This window comes from Pipistrellus kuhlii, unplaced genomic scaffold (genome assembly GCF_014108245.1).
Source record: "Pipistrellus kuhlii isolate mPipKuh1 unplaced genomic scaffold, mPipKuh1.p scaffold_m20_p_3, whole genome shotgun sequence".
Lineage (NCBI taxonomy): Eukaryota > Metazoa > Chordata > Mammalia > Chiroptera > Vespertilionidae > Pipistrellus > Pipistrellus kuhlii.
The window spans coordinates 16,122,155-16,148,827 of record NW_023425529.1 but is presented as its reverse complement, the minus strand read 5'-3'; the positions used below and the strand labels follow the sequence as shown (position 1 = coordinate 16,148,827).

Genomic DNA, 26,673 nt, shown 5'->3' with positions numbered 1-26,673 from the left:
TGTTGCACAAGTCAGGCCCAAACCCTTTCCTGCCCAGTAACATGGACTTCGGGGAAAGAGGCATGGAGGACAGGGTCACCCCCTAAAACACCTCCACAGATCTGGACAAAGATCCTTCACTCCCCAAACCAGTGGCTCCCCATGTCCCCCCCCCCCCCCCCTGCATGAGATGCTCTTGTAAGCCCTTCTGTGTATGTTTGCATGATTAAATTTGTCTTTCTCCATGGGTATTTCTGTGCCTCTGTCTGCTCCCCCTGTTCTGTTTGTCCTCTATAAGCCACTCCATCCCCCACACCACCGGCCATACCCTTTGCCACCACAGTACACTGTTTCCATGGTAACACTTCAGACTTTAATACATTTTACTAGGGGTGACAGAAGGTGAATAGGGCATCTGGTTACTTGGATGGGAGGCAGGAGGGGCCCCAGGACCCCAGATCCAGTGCCCATCTCCCTGGCGTCTGGAGGCAGCTGCCCTCGGCTCAGGCCCCCTCCTCTGAGTCCAACAGGCCCGCTTGGGCTCACAGGGTCAGCTGGGGGAACATGGGGTTCCCTGGACCCCAGGAGCCTCCCCAGGCTCTTGCACTCTCCTCACCTCCTGTCAGGGAGCAGCGTCTCCCGGCACTCAGCCCCAGAGGCAGTCCAATGGCTCTGTTATCGGGGGACCCGAGGGAGAGGCGGCGGGGCGAGAGGCCCGTTGGCCTGGGCCAGGGCGGAGAGGCAGACGGAGAAGGCAGAGGTGTCTCGTCAATGAAGGTGGTGATCTCCTCCCGGAAGAAGCCCGGCCCCTGGGGAGGTCCCCCGCCGGACCCCAGGATGCCGCCCTCCAGGAACTGCCGGAGGCTGGCCAGCCCTCCGCCTTCCTCCTCGTCCTCCTCATCCTCCAGCCTCTGTCTTTGTCCCAGGTACGCGGGAGGGCTGCCCAGAGCGTGGCTGTGGGCTGGGAGGATCCGGATGTCATCCGAGGACGACCACTTGTGCAGGAAGGAGCCCGGCGCCCGAGGAGTAGAGAAGATGTTGGTCTCGTCGTGGGACAGACGGCGGGACAGAGGGACCTGGGCAGAGGAGCAAGTAGACCCAGAGGTGCTGAAGGGGCCAAAGTGGGGACTCTGCAAGATGGCCCTTACCCCCCCACCCCTGCCCTTACATGGAAAACACCCTCTGATAGGCAAACCTGGCTCTGAGAGGTCTGAAGGAGAGTTTCTCTTGCCATACCTTTCTTTCCCCTACTCTTTATGCGCCCTGCAGGCCAGGGCCAGGGAATGGGGGGTTGGGAAACGAATAACAGAAACTGGAGACAAGCAAGGAGGGGACACCCAGAATAGGAGGTACACCCCCTGGCCCCATACCTGTAAGTAGTGGACCCTCTCAAGAGGGGGAAAGAGCATGTGCCTCCCAGGCAGCAACTTCACCTGGGTGGGGTCCCCTGGTCCCGTGGCCCCGTTAGCATCAAATCGGACTTTGCACACCCGGCCGTCTGCATAGTCATCGCAGCCCCCATCTGGGAAAGAGAAGGGGCAGAGGTTCCAGGCAAGGAAGGCCCCGCTCCCCTTGAAAATCTATCTCCCAGCCCCTTTGGTTAAGTTCCCCCAGAGAACCTCTCTGTTCCCCCTACTCTGTAAGCTCCAAGGGGAAAGGGAGATGGGTTTGTTGCTGGATGGTTCAGGTTGGTTCAAGGCTGAATTCCTGATGCCTCAAACATATACACATGCTTACTGAAACAAATGTACGCCCCCCCACCCCCCACCCGGGGTCCCTTTTAGGGAGCTTAGCCTCCCTTGTGGAAACCGGTTTGGCTCAGTGGTAGAGCGTCTGCCTGCGGACTGAAAGGTCCCAGGTTCAATTCCTGTCAAGGCACATCCCCAGTGGGCGGTGTGCAGGAGGCAGCTGATCGATGATTCTCTCTCATCAATGTTTCTAACTCTCTATCCCTCTCTCTTCCTCTCTGTAAAAAAAATCAATAAAATATATTTTAAAAAATAAAAATAGGGAGCTTAGCTTCCCTTTAGTTCCACACCCTCCCTTCACGGTGGTTAGGGCTCTGGGCTGTTTCTCAGGCCCCTGCCCCGCGGAGGCACAGCTGGACAGGTGGACCTCCAGAGGGGAACAGACGCCCCTAGGAGGGAGGAGGAGGGAGTGTGGTGTGTGTGTGTGTGTGTGTGTGTGTGTGTGTGTGTGGCGTGGAGTCAGCCCAGGGGCAGGGCAGATTCCGGCCGGCAGGGGGCACTCCAGGCAGCCCGTCCCCGCAGGGAGAACTGGCAGAAAGGAGCAGAACAGGGAGCTGACGCCCAGGGGAAGAGCCCGGGCCCCTGCTGACCGTCCTCGCCGTCCTCCTCGGACATGATGGCCACGCACTGCTCCCACACGGTGCGCACGTCGGCGCGGTAGCGCTCGCAGGACCAGATGAAGGAGGGCAGCAGCAGCGTCTGCGCCATGGAGCACCACAGCACGGCCAGCACCATCCACGGCGGGGCCGAGTCCGACTTCAGCGAGAAGAAGCTCACCACCTGGCGGGAGGACAGGGAACGGCGCCGCCGGGTCAGGGCCCGGAGCCCCGGGGCCCGCTTCGCCCCAGATCCGATATCCTAGCGCAGCTGGTGGGAAAGAAGTCAGGAAGGAGCGGGGAGGGCCGAGGTCACACCGGACCGTGACAGAAGCAACGTTGGAGGCAGAGACAGAATGCATAGAGGGGAAGGGACTGACTCGGAGGAAGGCCGGGGGAGAGTTCCAGAGCAAAGCCCTGGGTCCAGAGGGAGAGGAGCAGAGGTGGTGGTACAGGAAACCTGAAGACAGAGAAACATTCAGGAGCAGGGACCAGATAGGGAGGCAGAAGGCTGGGGTGATGGGGTGAGCTCTCTGGGGTTCCCACCCAGGAGGACTCAGAGACCCTGTGATATCCAGAAGGAATTAGGGGATGGAAAACGGAGCTCAGCTGCTGGATAATAGGTCTGGCGGGCGGGGGAGGGGGAGTGTGTGGGGAGGGCTGAGTAGTGGGGTCTTGGGACAGATGATGGAGCAGGAGGACAGGTAGTGGGGCTGAAGGATGAATGGAGGAGGGGGTTCAGCAGTGGGAACTGGAAAACATGACGGAGCTGGGGGTGATGGGAACTGGAAGATGGATGATGGAGTGGGGATGGATGGAGGAGAGGAAGATGGATGATGGGGCTGGAGGCCAGGTGATCGTGCTGGGGCTGGTTTGGGGAGAACAGGGGGGAGGGACCCCAATCTCACCAAGATGGGCACCCCTGTGAGTGAGTCATAGAGAAAGACGATGGCGCTGACCAAGTTGGTGACCTGCAGGGATGTCTTGGCCGATTCGGAGCCATCCAGCGAGGACCGCCGCTTCCCTTGGGCATCTTCCACCACAATGGCTGGCACCTCAAAGGCTGGCCGCGTCACCAAGCCCCCTGGCCCGCTCCCCTTGGCCCCACCAACAACCCCTGCTCTCCGGGCCTGCCGTGCCCTCCGGGGCCTGGCCCACAGCGTCTGGTAGAAGGTAATGGCCACGCAGACCAGCCCCATGACAATGCCCCCAAGTAGCAGGAGGCTGAAGCAGACGCCAAAGCCGAGGCCAATCTTGGAGACTATGAACTGGCAGCCGCGGGCGTAGTAGCGCTCACCGTTGTTGTGCCAGCCAATGGAGGGCAGTGTGGAGAGGATGAAGCTGACCATCCAGATGCCCATGACGGCATGCAGCGCCTGCTTCTTGGCATTGCTGAGGCGGTAGTTGACGGGCCAACGCACCATCCACATGCGGTGGTAGGAGAGCGAGGCGACGGTGAAGCAGGTGGCCAGGGCCAGCGTGTAGTAGGTGGACACAAAGACCTTGCAGATGCTCTCGTTCCAGTCATAGTCGGAGGACGCCTGGCGCCTGAGCTGCACCACAGCGAAGGTGGTGAGGGGCACGGCCGCCATGAGTATGTGCGTGCCCGCCAGGAAGCAGAGCAGCAGCTCCAGAGGCTTGTGCTTCTGCTGCTTGGCGGAGATGCTGAGGATTATCCAGGCGTTGGCCAGCAGGGCCAGGAGCCCACAGGCCAGCCAGGACAGCGCGTTGGAGCGCAGGGAGGCTTCTTCGGCCCCCGCCCCGCCCCGAGCCATCCTGTTCTCGGCCCCCCCCACCCCCTTCGAACTCCTGGGGGTGGGGGCTAGGTCTCACCCAGGAGCCCCACTCACACACACCGCCATGATGCCCACAGTCCTTGCCGGGCAGGGAGGCAGGCAGCCCCTCGGCCCACCCTAACGCTCAGCATTGCATAACTGACCCAGGGGAGGTCAGGTGTGGGGGGCAGGGGAAGGGACTGGGGCTCAGCAGAAGTGGTCCTCAGCCTCCATACTGAGGGGGACCCTTCCAGAAGGACCCCTGCAGTCGACTGGGGAGGCAGGCTGCTGCTCTGCCAACTATGAGGTGGGCTGGGGAGCTCTGGCCCCCATGCCCCGACTTGCAGATTTCTTCTTCCTCCTCTGGTTCTTGGCCAGCAGGGGATCTTCTGGATGCCCCAAGGCGTGTGGGGGTGAGGCTCAGCCACCTGCACAAACTGCAAGGGAGAGATGAGATGTAAAGGGGAAGGAGGGCAAAGATCAGGCCCAGGCTGGTCCCCCTCTGGCTTCCTGTGCTCCCCTTCTCATGCAGCCATGGAAATGCCTGGTTGCTAGGGCGTCACTGTCTTACATCAGACAGCTGTTCAGCCACCCCACACCGGTAAGAGCCCTGTTTCCAGACCTCCAGAAAAGAAGGCATGCTGACCTCCTGTGTCCCAGCCCCTTTCAGCCCCTTTTCCTCCCTCTGGCACTGTCTGGTGCCTTCTTCTCATAGCCCCTGCTCAGGACTGTTCAACCACTGTCTTCATGCCCCAGAGTCTCTCTTCAGAGCTGCTGGTGGCAGATGCATGACTTCCTGAGGGTTCAGGGTAAACTGGGATATGGTATTACAGCCCCCCACCCCACCCCCACCATCCAGGCTCCCGGGCCCATGGTCTTGGTGCTCAGCCCATTTCCCACGGCTGCATGAACACCCTCCAGCTCACCAGGAGTCTGGGAAGATGGGAGGAAAGAGGCTGGGACGGAGGGGGGCCTAGGGAACCTGAAGGCGGGGAAACCATTGACATCAGAAGCATCCAGAAATGGAAAGAGGGGGAACTAGGGGGGGAGGAAGGAGGAGAGTTTCAGCAAAAGAGAAAGGAGGGGCAAAGGGATAGTATCTGAAAATAGAAGGAAAAGCCCAGAGACCCCTGGAGAGGAGGCTGGGGGAGGGAGGGCTGGAGGGAGGGAGGAAGAGAGGCAACAGGGAATGGAGAGGCTGGCACAGAAGCTCAGGATGCTGAGCTGCTGATTCTCTCCCGCAGACACTGAGTCCCCTTCCCCAGCCTCAGTTTCCTTCCAATGGGAGGGAGGATAGTTCTGAATCTCATGACGCTGAATGCTGAGCTCCAGGAAGCCCTGGGGAGGGGACTAAGTCAAGAGGATATCAGGTGCAACCCCAAACAGAGTGGGGGCAGGACAGATGGGCATCATGGCTTTGAAGTACATGGGGGGGAAAGGGGGCACAGCAGTGGGAGGGTCCCTTCCTCCTGAAGAACCTCAGACCCTTGCCCTCCTCAAGAGGTCCTGGTCCACCCACCTTTGTCTTCTCTCTGGAGCCCAGTACACCCTGGTTGCTATGGCAATGACCAGCCAGAGGGAGGTGGGGAGACTTGGGCAGGAGCGGCTCCCCCATTTTCCGCTAGGACAACCTCGGACCCCTAACCCACCCACGCCCGCCCAGGCCCAGGCCCAGCCGGTGGGTCCAGGAAGAAAAAAGATGGGAAGTCAGAGAGGGAGGAAGACAGGCAGGATCTGAAGGACAGAGAGGGAGGTGAAGGGCAGAGAAACATCAGAGGGAGGTGGGACGGGAGATCTGGGGACCCCAGGGTGGGGGGGTTCGGGGCCCCTCGCCCTTCGGGGTGCAGGGGTAAGGTCACGCGGCTCCTCCCTCCCGCCGCCCACCAGGCTCTCCGGGGCAGACCCAGCAGGTGGCCGGGAGGAGGGGCGGGCGGAGGGGAGAGGCAGCGGCGGGGGCGGGGAGAGCGGGGAGGAGGCCGCGGGGGACCGGGCCGGGGTCGGCTTACCTCGGGCTGCGCCCCGCACTGCCATGGAGACCGCGCTGCTCCGGCTCCGCTCGCCGGCTCCGCGGCCGCCCGCTCCCGCCCGCCGCCCTCCTCCCTCCCGCCCGCCCCTCCCGGCCTCCCTCCCCCGGCCCGGCCTCCCCGCTCCGCCGGCAGCTTCGGGCTCTGCCCCCGGGCTCCCCCAGCCCCAGCGCCCCCGAGCCCCACGTTGAGGCCGCAGGACAGCTTTCAAGGGGAAGGGGAGCCGGTGCGGGGCGGGGAGCTGGACGGCGGTGACTTGCAGGAGGAGGGGCGGGGAAGGCGCCAGGAGGGAGGGAGGGGGCGAGGAGGATGGAGGGGAGCCGACTCCATTGGTGAAGCGGTTCGCGTCCTACCCCCACCCCATCCCGGCTTCCACACGAGCACCAGCTCCAGGAGGCAGCTGGCTGGGCTGGGGGGCTGAGGAGCGGGCTGTTCCGGGAGGAGGAAGCGTGTGTCACGGTGTGTCACTCTCTGTGCATCCGCGGGAGGGCTGCAGCTCCGCGGGCATGTGCGGGGGGCTGGGGCAGTGAGGGGGGCGGTGCTGAGGCTGGGCTGCTCGTGGGGTGGGGGTGCACAGGTCTAAAAGGGTGGAGGGACACACACACCACACACACACACACACACACACACCCTCCTGGAACACACGCTCACACGCCTTGTGGGAGACACGCAATGTGCAGGAACACATTCCAGTTTCTTGTGGCCCTTGCCCTCCAACATGCACACATGCATGTGTGGAAGGAACACACACACACCCGCAGACTCTTCCCCTCAGTGCATCCATCGCACACACGTGACTACACAGTCTTAGCCGCACACACACACATGCAGGCCCCGTTGGGGGTGGGTAGGTGGGTAACCAGTCTCCAAATAATGTGTCCCTGCCAGAGAAATCTCTGCCCTGGGTCTGACCCCACAGATCAGAAGATTCTGGGTCCCCAGAATTCACCTCTCTCTCTCTCTCTCTCTCTCTCTCTCTCTCTCTCTCTCTCTCACACACACACACACACACACACACACACACACACACAAATGAAGAAGAGCATCTTCTTTATAGTAAGTTGACTGTATTTTTCTGTCAGCTCAGGGAGGTAGGGATGGGGAATGGGCAGGGATACAAAGCAAGCCATGGGAGCTCTGGCAGAACGGGGTGTGCTTCTTGGAAGAGGCAGGCTGGGAGGGAAGGGGAAGGGAAGGGCATCAGGACTGAGGGAGGTGGAAGGAGAGGCAGAATACGTGTCCTTCATTCTCCTGTATCCTGAATGGTTTTGGGGGGCAGGAGGATGAAGGAGCTGAGCCATGTAAGGCAGGGGGACTGAAGTCCAGCCCTATCACCCTTCCCAGGAAGTCCTCTCAGTGTGTTCACTCCTCCAGTGCCTGACACCCCCCCCCCCCCCAGCAAGGTTCATCTTCCAGAAGGTTCTGCACAGGGTGCGTGGTGGGTCACTGGGTACTCTGCTCCCAGCCTGCGCTCTGACGAGGAGAGCTGAAGGCTTTGTCCTCTGGTAACAGGATTCTGCCTCCCGCAGGTGATGGAGTTTAGGCAGGAAGGCACTCCTCCATGTTCTGACCTCTCTGAGGCAGGTCCTCCCCTAGGTGCTCCTGTGAACCCTAAGGTGCACACTGAGCATCTGTGACTAGCCAACTGCAGAGATATGTGTGGTGTTTGTTCTGTGTTCAAGAAACAGCCATAGAACTAGGGGCCAAGCAGTCTGGGCCAGTCTGGACCCCAGCACTTACCACCTTGGGCAATCAATATGACCTCTGTGAGTTCTATATCTGGTCTATAAACTGGAAATGCTCGTCTTGATCCTGTCACTACCAGACCTGTAGGATTTTCTTTTTCTTTTTTAAAATATATTTCTTTATTGATTTCAGAAAGGAAGGGAGAGGGAGAGATAGAAACACAATGATGAGAGAGAACCATTGATTGGCTACCCCCAGCACGCCCCCCATTGGGGACTGAGCCCACAACCCGGGCATGTGCACTTGGCTGGAATCAAACCTGGGACCCTTTAGTCCGAAGGCCGACATTCTATCTCTCCACTGAGCCAAACCGGCGAGGGGCCTTGCAGGATTTTCCTAAGGCTTAAACATATAAAGGATGTGAAACTGATTTAAAACTGGGTGTGCTGCTTGAGTGATAAGGAACTGTGTCCGTGCACAAGTGTGAGCTGTGGACATGGGGGTGTGTCAGGATGGAACAGAGGAGCGGTTAGACCTGGACCTGTCCTTGATGGGCTGTGTGACCTTGGCCTGCTCCCTGCCTCCTCTGGTCCCAAGGTTCTCCCCTGTAAGATGACAGCCCTGTGCTTCGTGCTTCAGTCACCCAGCCTCACGCCCCAGGCCAGGCAGGGCTGGTCCTGAGTGCTCCCCTGGGATCCAAGGAGGCCGTGAGGGGCAGAGTTGAGAAGAAATCATCAAAGCAGGGCTAGGGTTCAACAGAAGAGAGAATGGGGGGGGGGGGGCGGTGGAGTGAGGAAGACTCTGGAGGAGGAGACCCGACGGCCAGCTGTGGACAAGGAGAGCAGGAGACGGCAAAGGCGCTGGGATCTGCTACATTCATCTGGTCCGCAGGCCCAGGAGCCCACAGGAAACGCAGGGTGGGCAGCTGGGGAGGCTGCCAGTGGGAAGCTCCCCCTGGCCCAGTGCCTCAGATGCATGTCTTCTGGAACCGGCTGGAGGGGAAAAAGCGTATGAGGAGCAAGGCTCTTCCTCCCTCTTTGAGTTCTAGGACCTGCATGGCCCCTCTTCTCTTCCAGTTCGGTAATGACCTCTGGGCCACATCCTCCCTCCACCTCCTGCCTGCTTCCTACCTCCTCAGCCATCCTCTGTACCCTTCTCTCCCCTCCACCACCTCCCTTAGCCCCCATCTCCTGCATCCTCTCCCCCTCCTCCTCTCCCCCTAGCCCCCCATTCTCACCCCCTCTTCATCCCTCCCCATCCCTCGCCAAGTTCCTTACTGGGGGCATTGGCAGGTCTTCTTCTCACTGAGGAGTCTCTTGATCTGAGACATCCGCTCTTCCTTGCGCTGTCCAGGAAGAAGGAGAGGAGTAGTGAGGGTCCCAGGCCTCCAGAAGGGAGGTGCCCCGTGGAGGGGGGAGTGGGGAAAGCTGGGAGAGGAGAAGCAGATACTGTGGCTGAGGCCATCTGTCCCAGAGTTGACTCTCTGCTCCTTCCTGCCTCTCCCTCCCTGGGATCTGGGACAGAGCCCAGTCTGCAATAAGGGAACTCGGCGGTGGGCAGAGAGAAACAGAGCAGAAGCAGGTCACATACCAGGACACCCTAGTTGCTGTGTGTGTGTGTGTGTGTGTGTGTGTGTCAGGGAGTGGGGGCTGGGTATGGGGGTCTGAGGAGGTCTACTCACCCTCCGGTGCCAGCATTTGACACAGCAGAAGATGCAGATCCCAGTGAAAACCAGAAAGCTGCCTAGCACAATGGCCAGGAGCTTTGGCCAGGACTGGGTTAACTCTGGGTACAGAACTGCAAGAGAGAAGAGAGGTGTGTTCAGCTCATTACCTTCCTTCCCTCTGGGCACCGCTCTCTGGAGGCCTGGGGGAGGCCTGGCTGCCCAGCCACACTTGGGTCTGATGCTGGGGCTGGGAGACGGGGCAGGATCCTCTGGGCTCCCACCAGTCACCGGGCTGGAGCGGAAAGGCTGGGGGAGGGTTTTTAAGGCTTAAAGACTACAGGGCAATCCTGGTAGCTAGGAGCAGTGGTCCATTCTATGTGCCTTGCACACACAACACACACACACACACACACACACACACACACACACACACGAGCGAGTGCTGGTGGCTGGGTTAGGAAAGGAGCAAGGATGGGACTCTTGGTTGGTGGGCCCCATTCATGGGCTGTAGACCTTGGGGCGTTGGGAACTTTCAGGACCACAGGTGGGTACCTAGGGTCCAGGATCATCCCCTACTTCATCTTATCGGCCCTGTGCCCGGACACCATGCCCATAACCCACCTATCATCTCAGGGGAGTTGGGAGGCTGGGACTCTGGGTTTTCTTTGCCAACGCCTGGAAGGTCCCACCACTGAGGAGGCAGGGGCTTGGGGTTAGGCCTCACTCACACTCAACACTGGATTCCAGCAGGACTTGGTTCTTGTCGGTCAGTAGACAATGCCACGTCCCCACCTCAGGGTTCAGCAGCTGCACCTGCTTCTCCTGACTTGAGACCTTTGCAGACTGGTTGTGCAGCTTCAAGCTCAGAGTCAGCTTGGGGGGGCTGGGCCCCAGCACCTCACAGGTCACTTGGTTCTGGGTCTTGGTCACTGTGGAGGGACAAGAGCCTGAGGTTAGGAGCCTGCACCTCTGGGTTCTTGGCACCTCCATGCTCTAAGGGGAATCGGTAGAACCACCAAAAGTTCCTCTCTTAGCATCTCAAAGCACATTTTCCTACAGATTTCACAGGGAAAACACGGCCTCTGAGGTCCGACAGAACAGTCTTGGATTCAAATCCAAGCCCCGATGCTTATAGTCTGTGTCTGAGCAAGTCACTTAGCAACACGAGCCCCAGACAATTATTAATGCACAAGCACTTGTAGAGCTCTTAACTGGGGCCTGGCATGCAGGAAGCATCAAGTAGGAGCCATTATTGCTTGCGGAGTTGTTATGGTGATTAAGGAAATGGAGAAGCGAGGAACTCAGCGTGGAGCCTGACGGTGCCATCCTCACGAGTACACTCAGAGCAAAACTTGTCATCCTCGTTAGTAGAAGGCAGACGCACACAGTAGGGGGCTTAGCCGGCGCCATGGTGGGGGCGGGGGCACAGAGACAGAACTAGAACCCTGGTTGTCAGCATATGCCCTTTGGGGATTCTCCGTGGAACGGGCCCTAAGCGGGCTCACAGATGTCAGGGAAGGACAGATGGATTCCGGTTTTCGTTTAACACCAGCCCCCAAACCAGTGGGCCCTCCCTCCCTCAGCCCCATCAGACCACCAGGGCTTAGGCATCCCCAGGGGGGCCTGTCCTGCCTCAGAAGGAGCCCTGGGTCAGCCCCCCTCCAACTCCTGTCCTGCTGTCCCGTCTCCCCCTGCTCAGCCCGGCTCCTCACTTCTCATCACCACGAGGTTCACTTTCTGATGCAGCTGGCCCTGGCTGAGGTTCAGGGTCAGGTGTCCAGAACCGACGTCTTGCAGCGAGGCCTGGGGCAGGCTGAAGTGGAGCGGCAGCGTCTCCTTCAGCTGGATCTTCCGGTCTTTGCGCACCGTCCCCTTAGACACCTTCCTGTTCTTCAAGGAGAAGGTGACCCAGGACTGAAGGGAGGAGGTCCCCTCCTCCTGCCAGCTCAGCTCTCCCACCAGGTTTTCATCCTCAAAGGTGAGGGGGAAGGAGAACTCCACGGGCTCCCCCACTTTTGTATAGATCGTGTCAGAGACCATCCGGAACGCTGGCGGGAGGGAGGGAGGGAGGGAGGGAGAGAACCTGGGTTAGGAGGAGATAGAAGGATGAGGGTGTACAAAGTGGGGTAGGCATGTGGTGGGGACAGCAAAGAGATGGGAGGGGACCAGGGGCATCCAAACACCCAGGTTGTCATTTCAGGCCTGTGAATTCCCATCTACCTCTCTAATCTCCTCTCTCATCCCTCCACCCCAGCATGCTCCTCTTCCCCCTGGAAGCCTTCATAGAACAGCCCAGGCAGAGGGGTCTTCTCCCTCCTTAGGATCCCTGGAGCACAGAGGGTATTTGGCCTGCATTTATTTATTTGCTTATTTATTTATTTATTTATATGGTTTTATTGATTGTCAAAGAGAGACAGAAACATCGATGAAAGAGAAACATCATCAATCGGCTGCTTCCTACATGCAACCCGACTAGAGATAAACCCACAAACCGAGCATGTGCCCTGACCAGGAATTGAACCGGTGACCTTTTGGCTCCTGGATCGACACTCAATGGCTGAGCGAGCTGGGCTGGCCTGCATTTCTTAGGTGCTTAAGTTAGCATCCTTCACAAGATAAGAGCAAACACTTACATAGGCTTACTGTGTGTCAGGCTCTGTTCGAAGGGCCTTACATTGCGTTAATTCTTTTCTTTTCTTTTCTTTTCTTTTTAACATTGCGTTAATTCTTATTGTAACACCACCAGGTAGGTACAGCACAGTGAGCATCATCCCCATTTTACAGAATCCGAGGCATGGAGAGGTTCAGTAAATTGTCTAAGGTTGTCAGAGCCAGGATTATGAATCCAAGTCCAGACACTACCCCACCTTGTGTCACACAAGTACCCGAAGAGGACAAGACCTGCATTCTGGTCCCCCAACCCCAACCCCTCCTGTGCCTACCTCAGGATTCTTTTTTTCTTTTTTTTTTCTTTTTTAATATATTTTATTGATTTCTTACAGAGAGAAAGAGAGATAGTTAGAAACATCGATGAGAGAGACATCGATCAGCTGCTTCTTGCACACCCTCTACTGGGGATGTGCCCGCAACCAAGGTACATGCCCTTGGCCGGAATCGAATCTGGGACCTTTCAGTCCGCAGGCCGACGCTCTATCCACTGAGCCAAACCGGTTTCAGCCTAGCTCAGGATTCTAAAGGTGCATGTAGCATTTCCTCAGGGCTGGCTAGTACCCCCGAGTGAGTAAGTGGGTTTGCAAATTGGTGGGTGAGTGGGGAGTGGAGGCAACAAAGAAAATAGTGTCCTTGACACTCCTCCTTTGGGGCCTCCTTCAGGGGTTTGTGGGGCCCTCACATCCTTCCATCCCATCTCCCTTCCTTCCTCCATGTGCACCACCCCGAGGAAGAGAGGGCCCCATGTACCCCTAGGATAGACTTCAGCTTTAGGGGAGCTTGGCCCTGGCCTCCCTCTGGCCTCTAGTACCAGACCCAGGAGCAGAGCGATGAGAGCAGAGGGAGGGGAGGGTCTGTCAGCCTTTGAGGGGGTGGAAGGGGAGGGGGCGAATCTGCAGGAGAGAGGAGCAGCTCTTACCCAGCACCAAGATGTTTATCTCGAACATCAGTTTGTTCGTGTCCAGGGAGACGGTGCATGTCCAGGTGCCACTGTCCTGAAACTCCAGCCGGGACAGTGAGAGGCTCTTGCCCCTACTCCGCTCTCTATTCCCTGGACCTTTCCATTCCACTGAAGGGTTTCTACCAGGGGGGCTCTCCAAGGTCAGGGTCAGGCTCTGCCCCTGCAGCAATTGGATGCGATTTTGGAAATCCAACTTGGCATTCACTGTGGAGGGAGCAGATCACCTGTGTCACGCACACTCTATCCCCAAGAAGAAGGGGAGAAGCCAGGAAAGGAAGGATGGCTCCATTACCCCTGCCCCACCCAACATCTCAGTCAACGCCCAGCTGCCCACCCCCAGCCCTCTTCTTCTTCCCCACTTCCATCCTCCTCCTTCTCCTCTTTTTTCTTGTCTCCCCCTCTTTCCTCTGGCTCCTTGCCCTTCTCCTTCCCTCTCTTTAGGTCTTTTCCTCTCCCCCATGTCCGACCCACAGCTTGAGGAGGGTTTGAGGAGAGGTGGTGGTCAGTCTCATTTGGCTCTGGACTATAGAAATACTGACAGCTAGTTTGGCCCTGGTTTGGGTGCAGGGATGGGGGGGGGGAGGGGAAGGTGATTGGTCGTCTGCCCTACTCACATTTGAACACCACAAGTTCCACTTGTGTTTCCTTGTTCTCCGCTGTACAGCTGTAAATCCCTGAGTCTGTTATCTCAAGATTCCTGATGACCAGAGGGAAGGATCCTTCCTTCCACAGAGCTTTTTTTGAGTCGACACGATTGCTCTGCTTGGACGTACCTGGGAGTAGAAGTCATAGGGAGGAGGTTGGGGTATTCTGGAGACACGGTACCCCTGGTGAAGGCAGAGCTCACCACTCTTCTCATCTAAATTACTGATTTCCTGCAGAATCTGTCCTTGTCCTAGTCAGAGAACCCCAGGCTGGTGAGGAGGTCCCATCACATTCATTTACCTGGCCAGGACAATATCGCACTAACCCAAAATAAAGTAACATCATATTTATTATAGAAAGCGCCAGCTCCTACATGCCAAACCCTTTACATGTGCCATCCCAAATAATCTGCACAACAACCAACGAATAGGTACTGTTCTGCCTACATTGCAGATAAGGAAACTGAAGCCCAGAGAGATTAAGTAGTTGCCCAAACTCTTCTTGACACAATGATGGCAGGAACATAAACCCATATAATTTCTTTGGAAAGTAATTTATAATAAAGTCCTAGCAGAAAATCAGTTTATTTCAATCGATTTAGCAGAATAAAATCCTAAGATGGGAAAATCACTTGCAGCATTTGTGGGAGTTGTGGTCCTGGGCCCTGTTCAAGGGGTCCATGGTCCAGGGGAGGACAAAGGTTAGTTTGATCGTAGGGGCTTCTTGTAGTGGCTCTTTTGTGTTTTTATCAGAAAGAGATCAGGAGTTGGGGGTTTTGTCAGTTTTTAGGGAATGGCTTTTTCATGTTCAGGTGTGAAGAGTGGATCTGGGTATTTCTCAGAGCCCAGCAAGAACATCCACACTGGAAGGGGAGATGTTTATTTCTTTTCTTTTTTTTTCTTAAAATCCTCACCGGAGGGCATTTTCCCATTGATTTTTAGAGAGAGTAGAAGGGAGAAAGGGAGGGAGGAAGAAAGAGGAGAGAGAGAGAGAGAGAGAGAGAGAGAGAGAGAGAGAGAGAGAGAGAGAGAGAAGGAGAGAAAGAGAGAGAGAGATCAATTGGTTGTCTCCCCATGCATCCCGACAGGGGCTAGGAATCAAACCTGCAACCCATGAATGTACCCTTGACCGGAATTGAACCTGAGACGCCTTGGTGCACAGAGGGACACCTTAACCACTGAGCACACCGGCCAGGGTGGGAAATGTCCATTTCCCACAAACATGGCGTCCTGTGTATTGTGACCAATTCAGGTTTGACAGACTGAGGATAGTTTTCCACAGGAGAGCTCAGGCTGAAAGTTGGAGGACTAAAGCTCCAACCCAGCTCTGCCCTTCACTGAGTACATAGCTCAGAACAGGGGCTTCCTCTTGAGGGCCACAGTTCCCTCACTTGTAAAATCAGTCTTGGGCTGCAGCCATATTTCCCAGACTTCAACTATTCACATACCTTACATATGATTTTGGCCAAATCTACATGATTTTGGCCAAATCCTATTTATGTAACATTTTTAAAAGGATTCACTTTTGCCCTAGCTAGTTTGGCTCAGAGAGTCAGCCTGTGGACTGAAAGATCCTGGGTTCGGTTCCAGTCAAGGGAACTTGCCTGGGTTGTGTGCTCGATCCCCAGTGGGTGTGTGTGCAAGAGGCAGCCAATCAATGATTCTCTTTCATCATTGATGTTTTTCTCTCTCCTTCTCCCTTCCTCTCTGAAATCAATAGAAATACATATTTTTTAAATGGATCCAATTTTTTTTGTAATATATTTTATTGATTTTTTACAGAGAGAAAAGGAAAGAGATAGAGAGCTAGAAACGTCAATGAGAGAGAAACATCGACCAGCTGCCTCTTGCACACCCCCTACCGGGGATGTGCCCGCAACCAATGTACATACCCTTGACCGGAATCAAACCTGGGACCATTCAGTCCACAGACCGACGCTCTACTACTGAGCCAAACCGGCTTCGGCTGAATAGATCCACTTTTAAAAATTAAATTAAATTTAATTCATTTAAAAGGGAACTTTATATACTATAATAAACAGGAAACCAGTATCACTTGACATAAACAGAAGGTCACTGTAAAACACACACACACACACACCCCAAAAAACTAGCCCTGGCCCAGGTGTCTCAGTTGGTTGGAGTATCATCCCAAACACCAAAAGGTTGTAGGTTTGTTTCCTGGTCAGTGCACATATCTAAGGTTGGGGGTTTTATCCCCAGTCAGGGGGCCTCAAAGAGGCAACCAATTGATATTCTTATCACATTGATGCTTCTTTCTCTCTCTCTCTCTCTCTCTCTCTCTCTCTCTCTCTCTCTCTCTCTCACACACACACACACACACACACACACACACACACACTTCTCTTTCTCTCTCTCTGATGCCAGGAACCAATTCCAACATGTCATAATTACAAGAGTTGCATCAACTCCAAAACCGGTTTGGCTCAGTGGTAGAGCGTCGGTCTGCGGACTGAAGGGTCCTGGGATCGATTCCAGTCAAGGGCATGTACCTGGGTTGCGGGCACATCCCCAGTAGGGGGTGTGCAAGAGGCAGCTGATTGATGTTTCTCTCTCATCGATGTTTCTAGCTCTCTCTCTCCCTTCCTCTCTGTGAAAAATCAATAAAATATATATATATTTTTTAAAAAGAGTTGCATCAAAAGGTTGATGAAACTTGGGCTCAACAAGGACTGAGCCACATATATAGTTTACCTGTTGGAACAGCTAAAAGGCACTTCCCCCAAACTTAAATAGAATAACAGTTTGCTGCCAGACAGCTCAGAGCATCTTAAATCTGCGTGTTATTGCTTCCTGTTGGCCAAACACCTGAACAGCTGTAAGCTATTCCCCAAACTGACAATGCTTCTGTAAACCTTACCCTTTGAAATGTATGTCTCCGTATTGCCTTAGAACAAATTGTGTTAATAAATAGCATGGGGTCCTTAGACAAGAGGTAGTCTTCAGTTTCTTTAGCTGAAGCTCCTCTGACTCCCAATGCCTTTCAAAATTATCTTTCATCTTTGGACTCCTTCTTAATCTATGCATCAGCTCCTTTCTGCAGATTGCTGAACCCTTTGTAACACTGGGACAAGAACCCCAGCATCTAAAATCAATAAAATAAAATAAAATCCTCATATCCTCAGGTGAGGATAAAAAAAAAAAAAATAGAACTCCTAAAAACAATGTTATAATTATCACTTAAAATTAACACATGCACCTGGGTCTCTGTCACCCTGAAACCTCTGGGATGCCAGAGGTTACTAGGAGCAGAGCTCTGACACCAGGGATGTTCGATTTGTAATGCTTTCTTCCTGGGGAGTGGGCCAACCTACCTTTAAGCAAATTTAAAGTCATACTGGGGAAGTCATGAGTCCTCAGAATCATGGTTCCTAGAGAATCTTTCCAGATGAATGCCATGCTCTTCTTCTGGGATGCTTTGCAGGGCAGGTCCACCTCACCTCCTGCCTTACCCAGCACCACTTCCCTCCCCTGAGTGGCTCCTAGGAGCAGTGCTAGGGGGAAAAGAAGGAGGTTAGGCTTTGAACCAGTCACTGCCCCACCTCTGCCCCACCCCCCACCTTTTCATTTCTCAATCAGCCCTCCTCCCAGGCCACCTGCACCCACATTCCACGTCTGAGCACTCACCCAGTTGCAGCAGCAGGAGCAGGTGCCTGAAAGAAGCCCCCTGGTGCATTGTGGCCTTGCTGAGGCAGGCAGGGACCTGGGCCTTCCCCTGAAGAAGAGGCAGAGCCTGAGGGAGACACTCATCATTAGGTAGCTGGCATTTACTGGGCCTGGGGCTTACAGGGATGATAGGCAATCTCTCCCTTCAGGAACCTACAACCAAGCCAGGGATGTGGATGAGCATGTCTCTAAGCAGACCCCCACCACCATGTGCCACACAGTGCTGTGCCCAGGCCAGGAGCGGCGTCTCTGCCAGCTGCCATCAGAAAAACACCGAGAAAGTAGCAAACTGGCGGGGACTGAGACCAGGGAGCCATGCCAGGTCATGAAGGTCTTTGAATGCCCCTCTGGGATGCTGGGACTGGACCCTGTGCCCTGGGGAGCCAGCGGAGGATTTTATGTAGAGGAGGACACCATTAGATTTGCAAAATGGCTTGTGAGTGGCGTGAATGTTTTGTCCCCTGGCACAGGCCCCACCCTGGGACAAGGACCAGCATCTTCTGGCTGTCACAAGTGCCAGCCGCAGTGGCTTCAGCAGCGCCTACTAAGATTGGACAGATCAGCACGATCTGAGCAAAGGAGGATGTGCCGTGTGAACGATGCGTGGGAGGAGGGCAAGCGCAGGAGTCAACATGGAAACAACCCTGCCAGGGAAGGGGAGGCGGGAACTCAGACAGTGGCCGTGAGACGTGGGAAAGAGGTTGACTTGGTGAGGCTCCTGATGGAGTGTGAGGGGCTTGGGAGAGAAAGAGCAGAAGGTAAAGCCCTGTGCACCAGCAGGCCGACCTTCTCATGACTCCCAGGTGCTGTGTCAGCATTCCATGACAGAGCAGGAGCCGGTTCTGTGGTCGCTGATTGCTGGGGGGGGGGGGGGGGGGGGGGGGGGGGGGGGAGGGACACACGCGCTCGGAAGCTGCAGAAAAGTTCTGAATAGTCCTTGAGGAAGGGGCAGCATTAGGTTAGAGCAGCGATTCTCCACGTGTGAGTCCAGATCCCCAGCGGCAGCAGCATCTGCAAAGTCTCAGGCCCCACCCCAGACCTGCAGAATCAGAGTCTGTTTCCATAAACCCCCAGGTGACTGCCGCACACGTGAATCTGAAAACCATGGATCAGATGAAGGAAAAGGGAAGGTGCATCCCACCCCAGACGCAGAGGTGGTCGAGCTGTTCAAGGAGAGCTGGGAGAGGGGTGCTGGGTGGGGGCTGGAGGCTCCTGATGAGGTTTGAGAGGGGACTTTTTAAAAAATCGTCACCCAACTTTTTCCATTGATTTTCAGAGAGAGTGGAAGTGGCAGGAGGGGGCGGGGGGGGGGGAGCGCATCAACATGAGAGAGATACACGGACTGGTTGCCTCCTCCCTCCATGTGCCCCCAGTGGGACTGGGGACCATGCCCCTGACCAGGAATTGAACCTGGGACTCCTCAGTCTGAGGGCCGATGCTCTAACCACCTAGCAACCAGCCAGGGCAGGGGAAGATTTTTTTAAAAAGCTCTCTCCAGTCACTCGGTCTGCCTGAAAGAATAATTACCAAGGGCCAAGCACACTGTTGGGGCTTGATAGGGTTAGGTCTGATCAAAGAATGGAATCGATACCCCCCTCCCCTGGGAACTGGCCTTCAGACATAATTTGACATCACTGCTGTCGCTGCAATGGAAAATGGTCAGAGATTCCCTACATCCGGGCCTTTTTCACCTTCAGGCCCAATCCCCTCTCTCAGTCCTGCTCTACCCATCAGATTCTTCTCCTTCCCACAAAACACCACACCCCTAACACTTCTGATTCCGAATCTACTTTTGACCCAGCAGACCACCGACCTCCACCCTCTTACACACCCCCTCCCTCACCTGCAGATTCCCCAGACCCAGGCCCTTCTGACCAGCAACCACCTTCTCCCCGGCCCCCCCGGAGAGCCCAAATTCCCAAGAATGCAAGCGCCAAAGCAGCCTTTTCCTAACACCTGCGCTCGGGCCACCCAAAGACCACCCTCCTCAACAGCCTCTTCTTCTTTTTTTTAATATATATTTTATTGATTTTTTACAGAGAGGAAGAGAGAGGGATAGAGAGTTAGAAACATCGATGAGAAAGAATCATCAATCAGCTGCCTCCTGCACACCCCCTACTGGGGATATGCCCGCAACCACGGTACATGCCCTTGACCGGAATCGAACCCGGGACCTTTCAGTCCGCAGGCCGACGCTCTATCCACTGAGCCAAACCAGTTCTGGCTACAGCCTCTTCTATTCCTGCGCCCATTCTGCCCCTGAGGGAGGCAGCAGGAACGGAGGGCATTGTGGTCAGTCGTGACAAACTTAATGAGATCACTCAGGGCCCTCACGAAAACCCAGCTCTCTTTCTCTTTCTCCTCACAGAGGCTTTCTAGAAATTTACCTCTTTTGAACACCCATTTTATATCCCAATCAGCCCCCAACGTATGCCACAAACTTCAAAAAATAGGCACAGGTCCACAAACCCCTCAAAAAGACCTTGTTAACCTGGCCTTTAAGGTCTTTAATAATAGAGATGAGGAGACCCCGATCCAAAAACAAAGGTGAGATCAGGCCAAGGCTGAGGCCCAGAGTAGGCCTTCCAGATCCAAGCCACCTCTCTCACGAACCCCAAACGAAGTGCCGGTCCTCCTCCCGAGGGCAAGTCAGGGGCTAAGCCTCCTCGGGCCCATGCTTCAAATGCAGCCAGGATGGACCCTGAGCCCAGTCCTGCTCAACCCGAGACCCCCGCTTGGTCATGCCCAAGGTCCGGAAGGGAAGGCCCCTGGAAATCAGACTGTCGTCTGGCCCCTCCCGGTCGGACCTCAGCCAGTCCGGCAAGGCCGCCCTCTGGACCGGGTTTGGGGCTCCCAGACCACCTGGGACTGGCCACCGAAGACTGAAGCTGCCCAGGCCCTGACAGGGCCCCACAGACTCACATCTCCAGGTCTGAGCCATGGGTGATGACTGTGGTGGCAGGACCAGTCTCTCAGGGAGATCATGATGCTCCAACCAGGAGGGATCCAGACAACATTCCAGCCGACTACAAGCAAAGGCCACTGCTCCGTGATCCCAAACGAAGTTCAGACTCAGCAGGAAGTAACTACAGAATATATGACCTTCGTCCCTAGTCCATAAAACACAAAGGCTGGGATGTTAGGTTTGACCCGACAACCGACCTTGAGACTACTTCGCAATGGACATTCCACCTGCCTAGACCACAATCCACTGGCTGACGCCATTCTCTCTCCCCTCCGGACTTCCCAAAATCTGGACCTGCATGGAGAATCCTCCACCCAGAAAAAGCCCGCCTCGATAGGGTCCTTTAAAAACTGCTGGCTCCCGCAGAAACCGGTTTGGCTCAGTGGTAGAGCATTGGTGTGCGGACTGAAAGGTCCTGGGTTCGATTCCGGTCAAGGGCATGTACATTGGTTGTGGGCACATCCCCAGTAGAGGGTGTGCAAGAGGCAGCTGGTCGATGTTTCTCTCTCATCGACGTTTCTAGCTCTCTATCTCTCTCCCTTTCTCTCTGTGAAAAAATCAATAAAATATATTAAAAAATAATAAAAATAAGAACTGCTGGCTCCCATCACTGGGGTGTTGGGGCCATCTGGGGCTCAGCCACCTGGTGTGTGGATGATCGAATGAATTCCTAATCCCTCACTGTTCTGGCCTCCTACGTCCCTCCTTCGGGGGCCTAACAGATAAATTTTTTATTTTTCTATTATTATTTTTTTTTTAATCAGGGAAATAGCAAGAGATGTCAGGAAGGAGGGTTTAGAAAGGAAGGAGGCTGGTCACGGGGTGCAGTTGTTTACAAGTTAGTTTGGGGCAGGGAGGTGTGCAGGGGTAGGCTGGGGTGAGAGTGGCAGGGCACTCTCACATCTGAGTGGCTCTCACTGCCCTATCCCAGGGAAACAGGACACTCCTGTGTCTTTGGGGACCAGGGAGTGAGGGGTCTCCCAGGGGATGTCCCTTCCCAGGGCCCCACATCCAGCTGAGATGCGTGAGGAAGCTGGGACATCCCTGACCTTTCCCCAAACGGTGGTCCTTTTTCTCCCCTCCCTCCTCCCTGCCATGACCCTGGGCTGTGCAGAGGGCTACTCTTGCCTCCGGCTCCGTGCACTCCCCCCACCCCCACCCCGAGCTCCACGGAGGCAGGAGGCTAGGGGTTTCCAGCTGCTGCTTGCTCTCGGGCCTTGGGCTTCCGCTGCCACCCCAGAGAGCTGGCCTTTGATCCCCACATCCTCATTCTCCCCAGACACGCCCCGCCCCAGAACTGCAGCATCCTGTACACCTCCCCCCACCCCCCAGAGGCTGGGAGGGTTCGCTGGTCCCCAAGATCCTGGGCCTCTCTCTCCTCCCCTCACCCTGCCGCCTCTCACCGCCCCACCCCCACCACCCCAGTGTCTCTCTGCGGGCATCCCCTGCATTTCCTTCTTTCTTTAAAAAAAAAAATATATATATTTTATTGATTTTTTACAGAGAGGGAGAGAGAGAGAGCTAGAAACAACATGAGAGAGAAACATCGATCAGCTGTCTCTTGCACACACCCCCACTGGGGATGTGCCAGCAACCAAGGCACCTGCCCTTGACCAGAATCGAACCCAGGACCCTTCAGTCCGCAGACCGACGTTCCACCACTGAGCCAAACTGGTTTTGGCTCCTTCTTTAAAAAAAAAATTAATTAATTAATTAATTTAAAAAAAAATAAAATATATATATATATATATATATATATATATATATATATATATATATTGGGTCGGCAGCTAAGTAATTGCGGGTTTCACACATATATGGCTTCAGTTGAATTTTTAGGTTTGCAGACGTAGTACAAATGTAAAACACATTTTGTTATTTGATAGTTGGCTATTCAGCTGTTAATCAGTAAAAAAAGTTTTTTGATCTGTTTTGTAGTTTTTGTTTGGCGTTCGTTGAAAAATGGAAAATCAAAAGGAACATTTTTGTCATATTTTGCTTTTTTATTTCCACAAAGGGAAAAACGTATCCCAAGATCATAAAAAGTTATGTGCTGTTTATGGTGACGAAGCCTTAAAAGAACGGCAGTGTCAAAATTGGTTTGCCAAATTTCGTTCTGGTGATTTTTCACTCAAAGATGAAAAACGCTCTGGTCGTCCAGTTGAAGTTGATGACGCCCTAATCAAAGCAATAATCAATTCGGACTGTCACAGTACAACACGTGAGATTGCAGAGAAGCTTCATGTATCACATACATGCATTGAAAATCACTTAAAACAACTTGGCTATGTTCAAAAACTCGATACATGGGTTCCTCACGAACTGAAAGAATCACAGTTAACGCAACGCATTAGCAGCTGCGATTTGCTAAAGAAACATAATGAAAATGATCCATTTTTAAAACGACTGATAACTGGCGATGAAAAATGGGTTGTTTACAACAATATCAAGCGGAAAAGATTGTGGAGCAGGCCAGGTGAACCAACTCAAACAACATCAAAAGCTGATATTCATCAAAAGAAGGTTTTGTTATCAGTTTGGTGGGATTACAAAGGAATTGTCTACTTTGAACTCTTACCACCCAACCAAACGATCAATTCTGATGTCTACATTGAACAACTAACGAAATTAAACAATGCAGTTAAAGAAAAGTGGCCCGAATTGACAAATCAAAAAGGTGTTGTATTCCATCATGACAATGCAAGGCCACACACATCTTTGGTCACTCGGTAAAAATTAAATGGAGCTTGGTTGGGATGTTTTGCCACATCCACCATATAGTCCTGACCTTGCACCATCTGATTACTTTTTGTTTCGATCTTTACAAAACTCCTTGAATGGTAAAAATTTCAATAATGATGATGATGTCAAATCGTACCTGATTCAGTTTTTTGCTAATAAAAACCAGAAGTTTTTTGAACATGGGATTATGATGCTGCCTGAAAGATGGCAAAAGGTCATTGATCAAAATGGGCAATACATTACAGAATAAAGTTATTTAGTTCCATAAAAAAATTGTCTTTGATTTTCTTTAAAAAATCCGCAATTACTTAGCTGCCGACCCAATATATATATATATTTGACTTTTTACAGAGAGGAAGAGAGAGGGATAGAGAGCTAGAAGCAACATGAGACAGAAATATCAATCAGCTGCCTCTTGCAGACCCCCCACTGGGGATGTGCCCACAACCAAGGCACATGCCCTTGATCAGAATCCAACCCGGGACCCCTCAGTCTGCAGGCCGATGCTCTATCCACTGAGCCAAACCAGTCTTGACCATCCCCTGCATTTCTGTATCTGTGCCTCCACACGTGGATGCATCCATCTTCAACGCCCTGCGTCTGTGTCTCTGCCTTCGTGCCTCAGGCACCAGGAGGCAGTTCTGACCCTCTGGATTGGGGTGGAGTGCCCCCTGACTCTTCTTTTCCATCTTTACCTATTCCTGCGGCCACCAAGCTCCAATTCCCTTTCTAGCGGGTAAGCAGGCAGCCAGGCCTTTGGCAGGACTGCAGGCTTCACAGGCTTTGAAGCAAAGGGAGCCTGCCGAGCACAGCCCGGAGCGGAGGGGTGGTGCAGGGGGGCGGCTGCAGGGTGGACAGAGGGAAGAGCACAGATTGGGACAAACACGCCGACCCCCCAGGGGCTGAGGCCGGGAGCAGGGGAGGGAGAGCCCAGGTGAGGAGCGGCCCAGAGCAGCTCATTAAAGCCTCGGCTGCGCTCTGCCCCATCCACCATCACACACAGAGCCCAGGGGAACGCGAGCCAGGTGCAGGCCCAGGGAGAGAAAGAGGAAGAAACTCTGAGAGGCGAGGCCGTCGACCAAAGGGAGGCAGGGAACAAGGGGGAGATGAGACCGAAATGGCAACGCGCACCGCAGGCTCTGAGCCGCCCTTGAGCTGCCCTCCCCCCCGCCCCCCGAGGGGGGATGAGGAGCGCGGCTGGGGAGAGGAAGAGGGCACGGCCCCACCACAGTGACAGTCTGTGGTCCCACGGGCGCTTTCATCTCCTCCCCGCGGCCCCCGCGGCCCCCCGGGCCCAGCCACGGATGTGCCCCCCACCGCACACCCTCTCCTCCGCTCCCTGGCGTCGTGGGAGCTTCCTAGATGGCACGACCCCGCTGAGGGACCCTTGTGGTTCGGTGGCTGCAACCTCCGCCATCCTCTCCTTTGCCTCAGACGCCCACGTCGGGGGGAGCCGTGCCCCCCTCCCGCCCCTGTCCCCCGAAAGGCAGGCGCCGAACAGAGACCAACCTGAGAGCCTTGCAAACGCGGGCCCCCAGCGGCCTCCTCCCAGCACCCACCTCATCAGCCTTGTTCTTTCATCCAACAGACTTTCCTTCAGTGTCCACCCTGGCCACGGCCTGGCCCCCCGGCTCCCTGGGGGCCGCCTCTCCCCAGCGCGGCCAGGTGAGGCCCCGGAGCCCAGAGGCCCTGCTGGGGCCAGGGGCTGGGGCAGCTTTTATTCCGGGCAGAGTGTCCGCACCCTGACGGAGGGAACCCCTCTGGCGAGTGATTTCTGGCCCTGTCCTCTCTCGGGAGCCTCTCAGCCGAGGGCGAGGCGGCCATTTTGTGGAAGCGGCCCCAAAATGTATTTGTCAAAACACGACCGAGTGAGTGGTGATGTTCCCCATCAGGTCCTGCCTGCAGCCTCCCGCTCGGGAACGTGTGCCCCACGGAGCGGGGGCATCCAGGGGCAGGGGCTCCCGCCAGGGCGAGACCTCCGAAATCAGGGAGGTTATTTGGTTGTTATTTGGTGGGATCTGACTGTCCGGGGAGGCCCTCTCTCAGCCTCAGAAGGGCAGGTGGGGGACGCCGTGGGCACAGTGCTGGGAGCCGAGGAGGTCTTAGGCAGGAAAGGTCTGAGGCTGTGGGGTTGGACAGGGTGTCCCATCTTGAGGGGTCTCAGCTCCCCAGTGCCACCCCCCCCCCCACGCGGCCAAGCCCGGGGCAGGGCGGGGTCTGCACATCCTTGGTGAACCCCCTCGCCTTCTTCCTCAGAGCAGCTAAGACACCTAAAAACGAGTCTCCTAGAGCGAATATTGCCCAAGATGTATTTACCTAAAAAATGTGTCTCTATCCTCTTGATAGCATTTCACACGTAAAGCTCAATGTCAAGCCTTTCTGAGAATGTTAACTTTTCCATTTCATTCGTCATTTTAAAGCTAGCTAAAAGGAGAAGTCTTTAGACATGTTTAAAAAAAAAAAAATCCTAACGATGCACAAAAGTAGACAAAAAATGCCAAAGTACATATAAACAGAAAAGACGGATTAGCAGGCTGCCTCGATCGTGTGGCTTACAAAATGCCGCCGGGATGATTCCTGGTGTGACTGCTGGCGATGGTGTCCTGGGGAACATGGATTTTGGGAGAATTGCCTCTAGACTAGATTCCACATCTCTTATTCTTTTGCTTGCTCCCCTTTCTTTCCCCTTCTCATTTATTTGTATAGGCCTCGTCCCCTCCTTCCTTAACATGTCCTTTCTCTCCCCGTCCCACCCCTCCTTTCCCCTTTTTCCTCTTCTCCCTCTCTCCCTGTCGTCACCGTCTCCACTCTCCATAGTGAATTGCATCCACCGCTTTCCTCAGCCCAGGGTGGCCTCAAGTCCCAGGTCTTCTCTGACTTTGCAGGCCGAGTCCGCACCCCTCTGAGGAGCAGCTGGCCTGGGCACCGGGCTGGGCATGGTGGGGATGCCGGGAGGGGTTTGGTATGGTCCTGGCCTCTAGAAGCTCACAGCTCCGGTGGGAGATGGCTGCTCATGAAACACAAGAGAAGGCGGCCCGCCCTGACCTGCGGTGGGAGAACTGGGAGTCCAGCTGTCCCCATGCATCTGCTGCCGCGCTCTCCCCGCTTCCCGACGGACCCTTCCCGGACCGACCCGCAGGGAGGATCGAAACTGCCTGCCCACCTTACCTCTGGGCCTGTGTCCTCAGTCCCCCTGCTTCTCGCCGCCCCTACAGGTGCGCCTGTGTGCGGGCTGGGAGCTCTGCCACACGGCCCCGCTGGGGAGAGCACCTGTCACTCCTGCAGAGACGCACTCACAGGCAGAGACAGGAAGCCAGCTGGGCGGTGAGACTCCCCAGACCGGGCCAGCCCCCTCCCCCCCCACGTCACTACCTGGGGCTGGGGTCCCCACCCTCCGCCTGCAGAGGAAAATGTCAAAGCAAAAATGCAAAAGTCAAGGGAAAAAGTTAAGCAGAAGCAGGACGGAGCCCGGAATGTCATGAGCTTGTGGTTGCCCATGTGTCCAGGCGGGGGGCCTGCAGGCGGCAGCC

The 26,673-nt window shown here is 55.1% G+C and overlaps 2 protein-coding genes across 2 annotated transcripts; both read right to left on the bottom strand.

Moving 5' to 3' along the window:
- Positions 1–329: 329 nt before the first annotated feature.
- On the bottom strand, positions 330–6,212 carry GPR162 (G protein-coupled receptor 162). The gene is made up of 5 exons (XM_036457961.2): positions 6,105–6,212; positions 3,232–4,535; positions 2,318–2,507; positions 1,350–1,501; positions 330–1,055 (listed from the first exon to the last, which is right to left on the bottom strand). Exons 2-5 carry the CDS (start codon positions 4,096–4,098, stop codon positions 522–524), a joined length of 1,743 nt encoding a protein of 580 aa, XP_036313854.1. The 5' UTR covers positions 4,099–4,535; positions 6,105–6,212; the 3' UTR covers positions 330–521.
- A 1,940-nt stretch (positions 6,213–8,152) lies between these two features.
- Positions 8,153–26,461, bottom strand: CD4 (CD4 molecule). Its single transcript, XM_045587701.1, has 10 exons — positions 26,312–26,461; positions 17,398–17,503; positions 17,085–17,264; positions 13,720–13,878; positions 13,064–13,309; positions 11,187–11,522; positions 10,203–10,403; positions 9,490–9,605; positions 9,086–9,153; positions 8,153–8,800 (listed from the first exon to the last, which is right to left on the bottom strand). The coding sequence occupies exons 2-10, from the start codon at positions 17,444–17,446 to the stop codon at positions 8,776–8,778; spliced, it is 1,380 nt and encodes a 459-aa protein (XP_045443657.1). The 5' UTR covers positions 17,447–17,503; positions 26,312–26,461; the 3' UTR covers positions 8,153–8,775.
- Positions 26,462–26,673: the final 212 nt, after the last annotated feature.

Coding starts and splice junctions, on each gene's coding strand:
- GPR162 (XM_036457961.2), bottom strand. CDS start 4,098: ATGGCTCGGGGCGGGGCGGGGGCCGAAGAAGCCTCCCTGCGCTCCAAC. Junction 1,502..2,317: donor CGAGGAGGACGGCGAGGACG/GTCAGCAGGGGC, acceptor TCTCTTTCCCAG/ATGGGGGCTGCGATGACTAT. Junction 1,056..1,349: donor AGAGGGTCCACTACTTACAG/GTATGGGGCCAG, acceptor TCCTCTGCCCAG/GTCCCTCTGTCCCGCCGTCT.
- CD4 (XM_045587701.1), bottom strand. CDS start 17,446: ATGCACCAGGGGGCTTCTTTCAGGCACCTGCTCCTGCTGCTGCAACTG. Junction 13,879..17,084: donor GACTTTAAATTTGCTTAAAG/GTAGGTTGGCCC, acceptor TTCTACTCCCAG/GTACGTCCAAGCAGAGCAAT. Junction 11,523..13,063: donor GATAAACATCTTGGTGCTGG/GTAAGAGCTGCT, acceptor CCCTCCCGCCAG/CGTTCCGGATGGTCTCTGAC.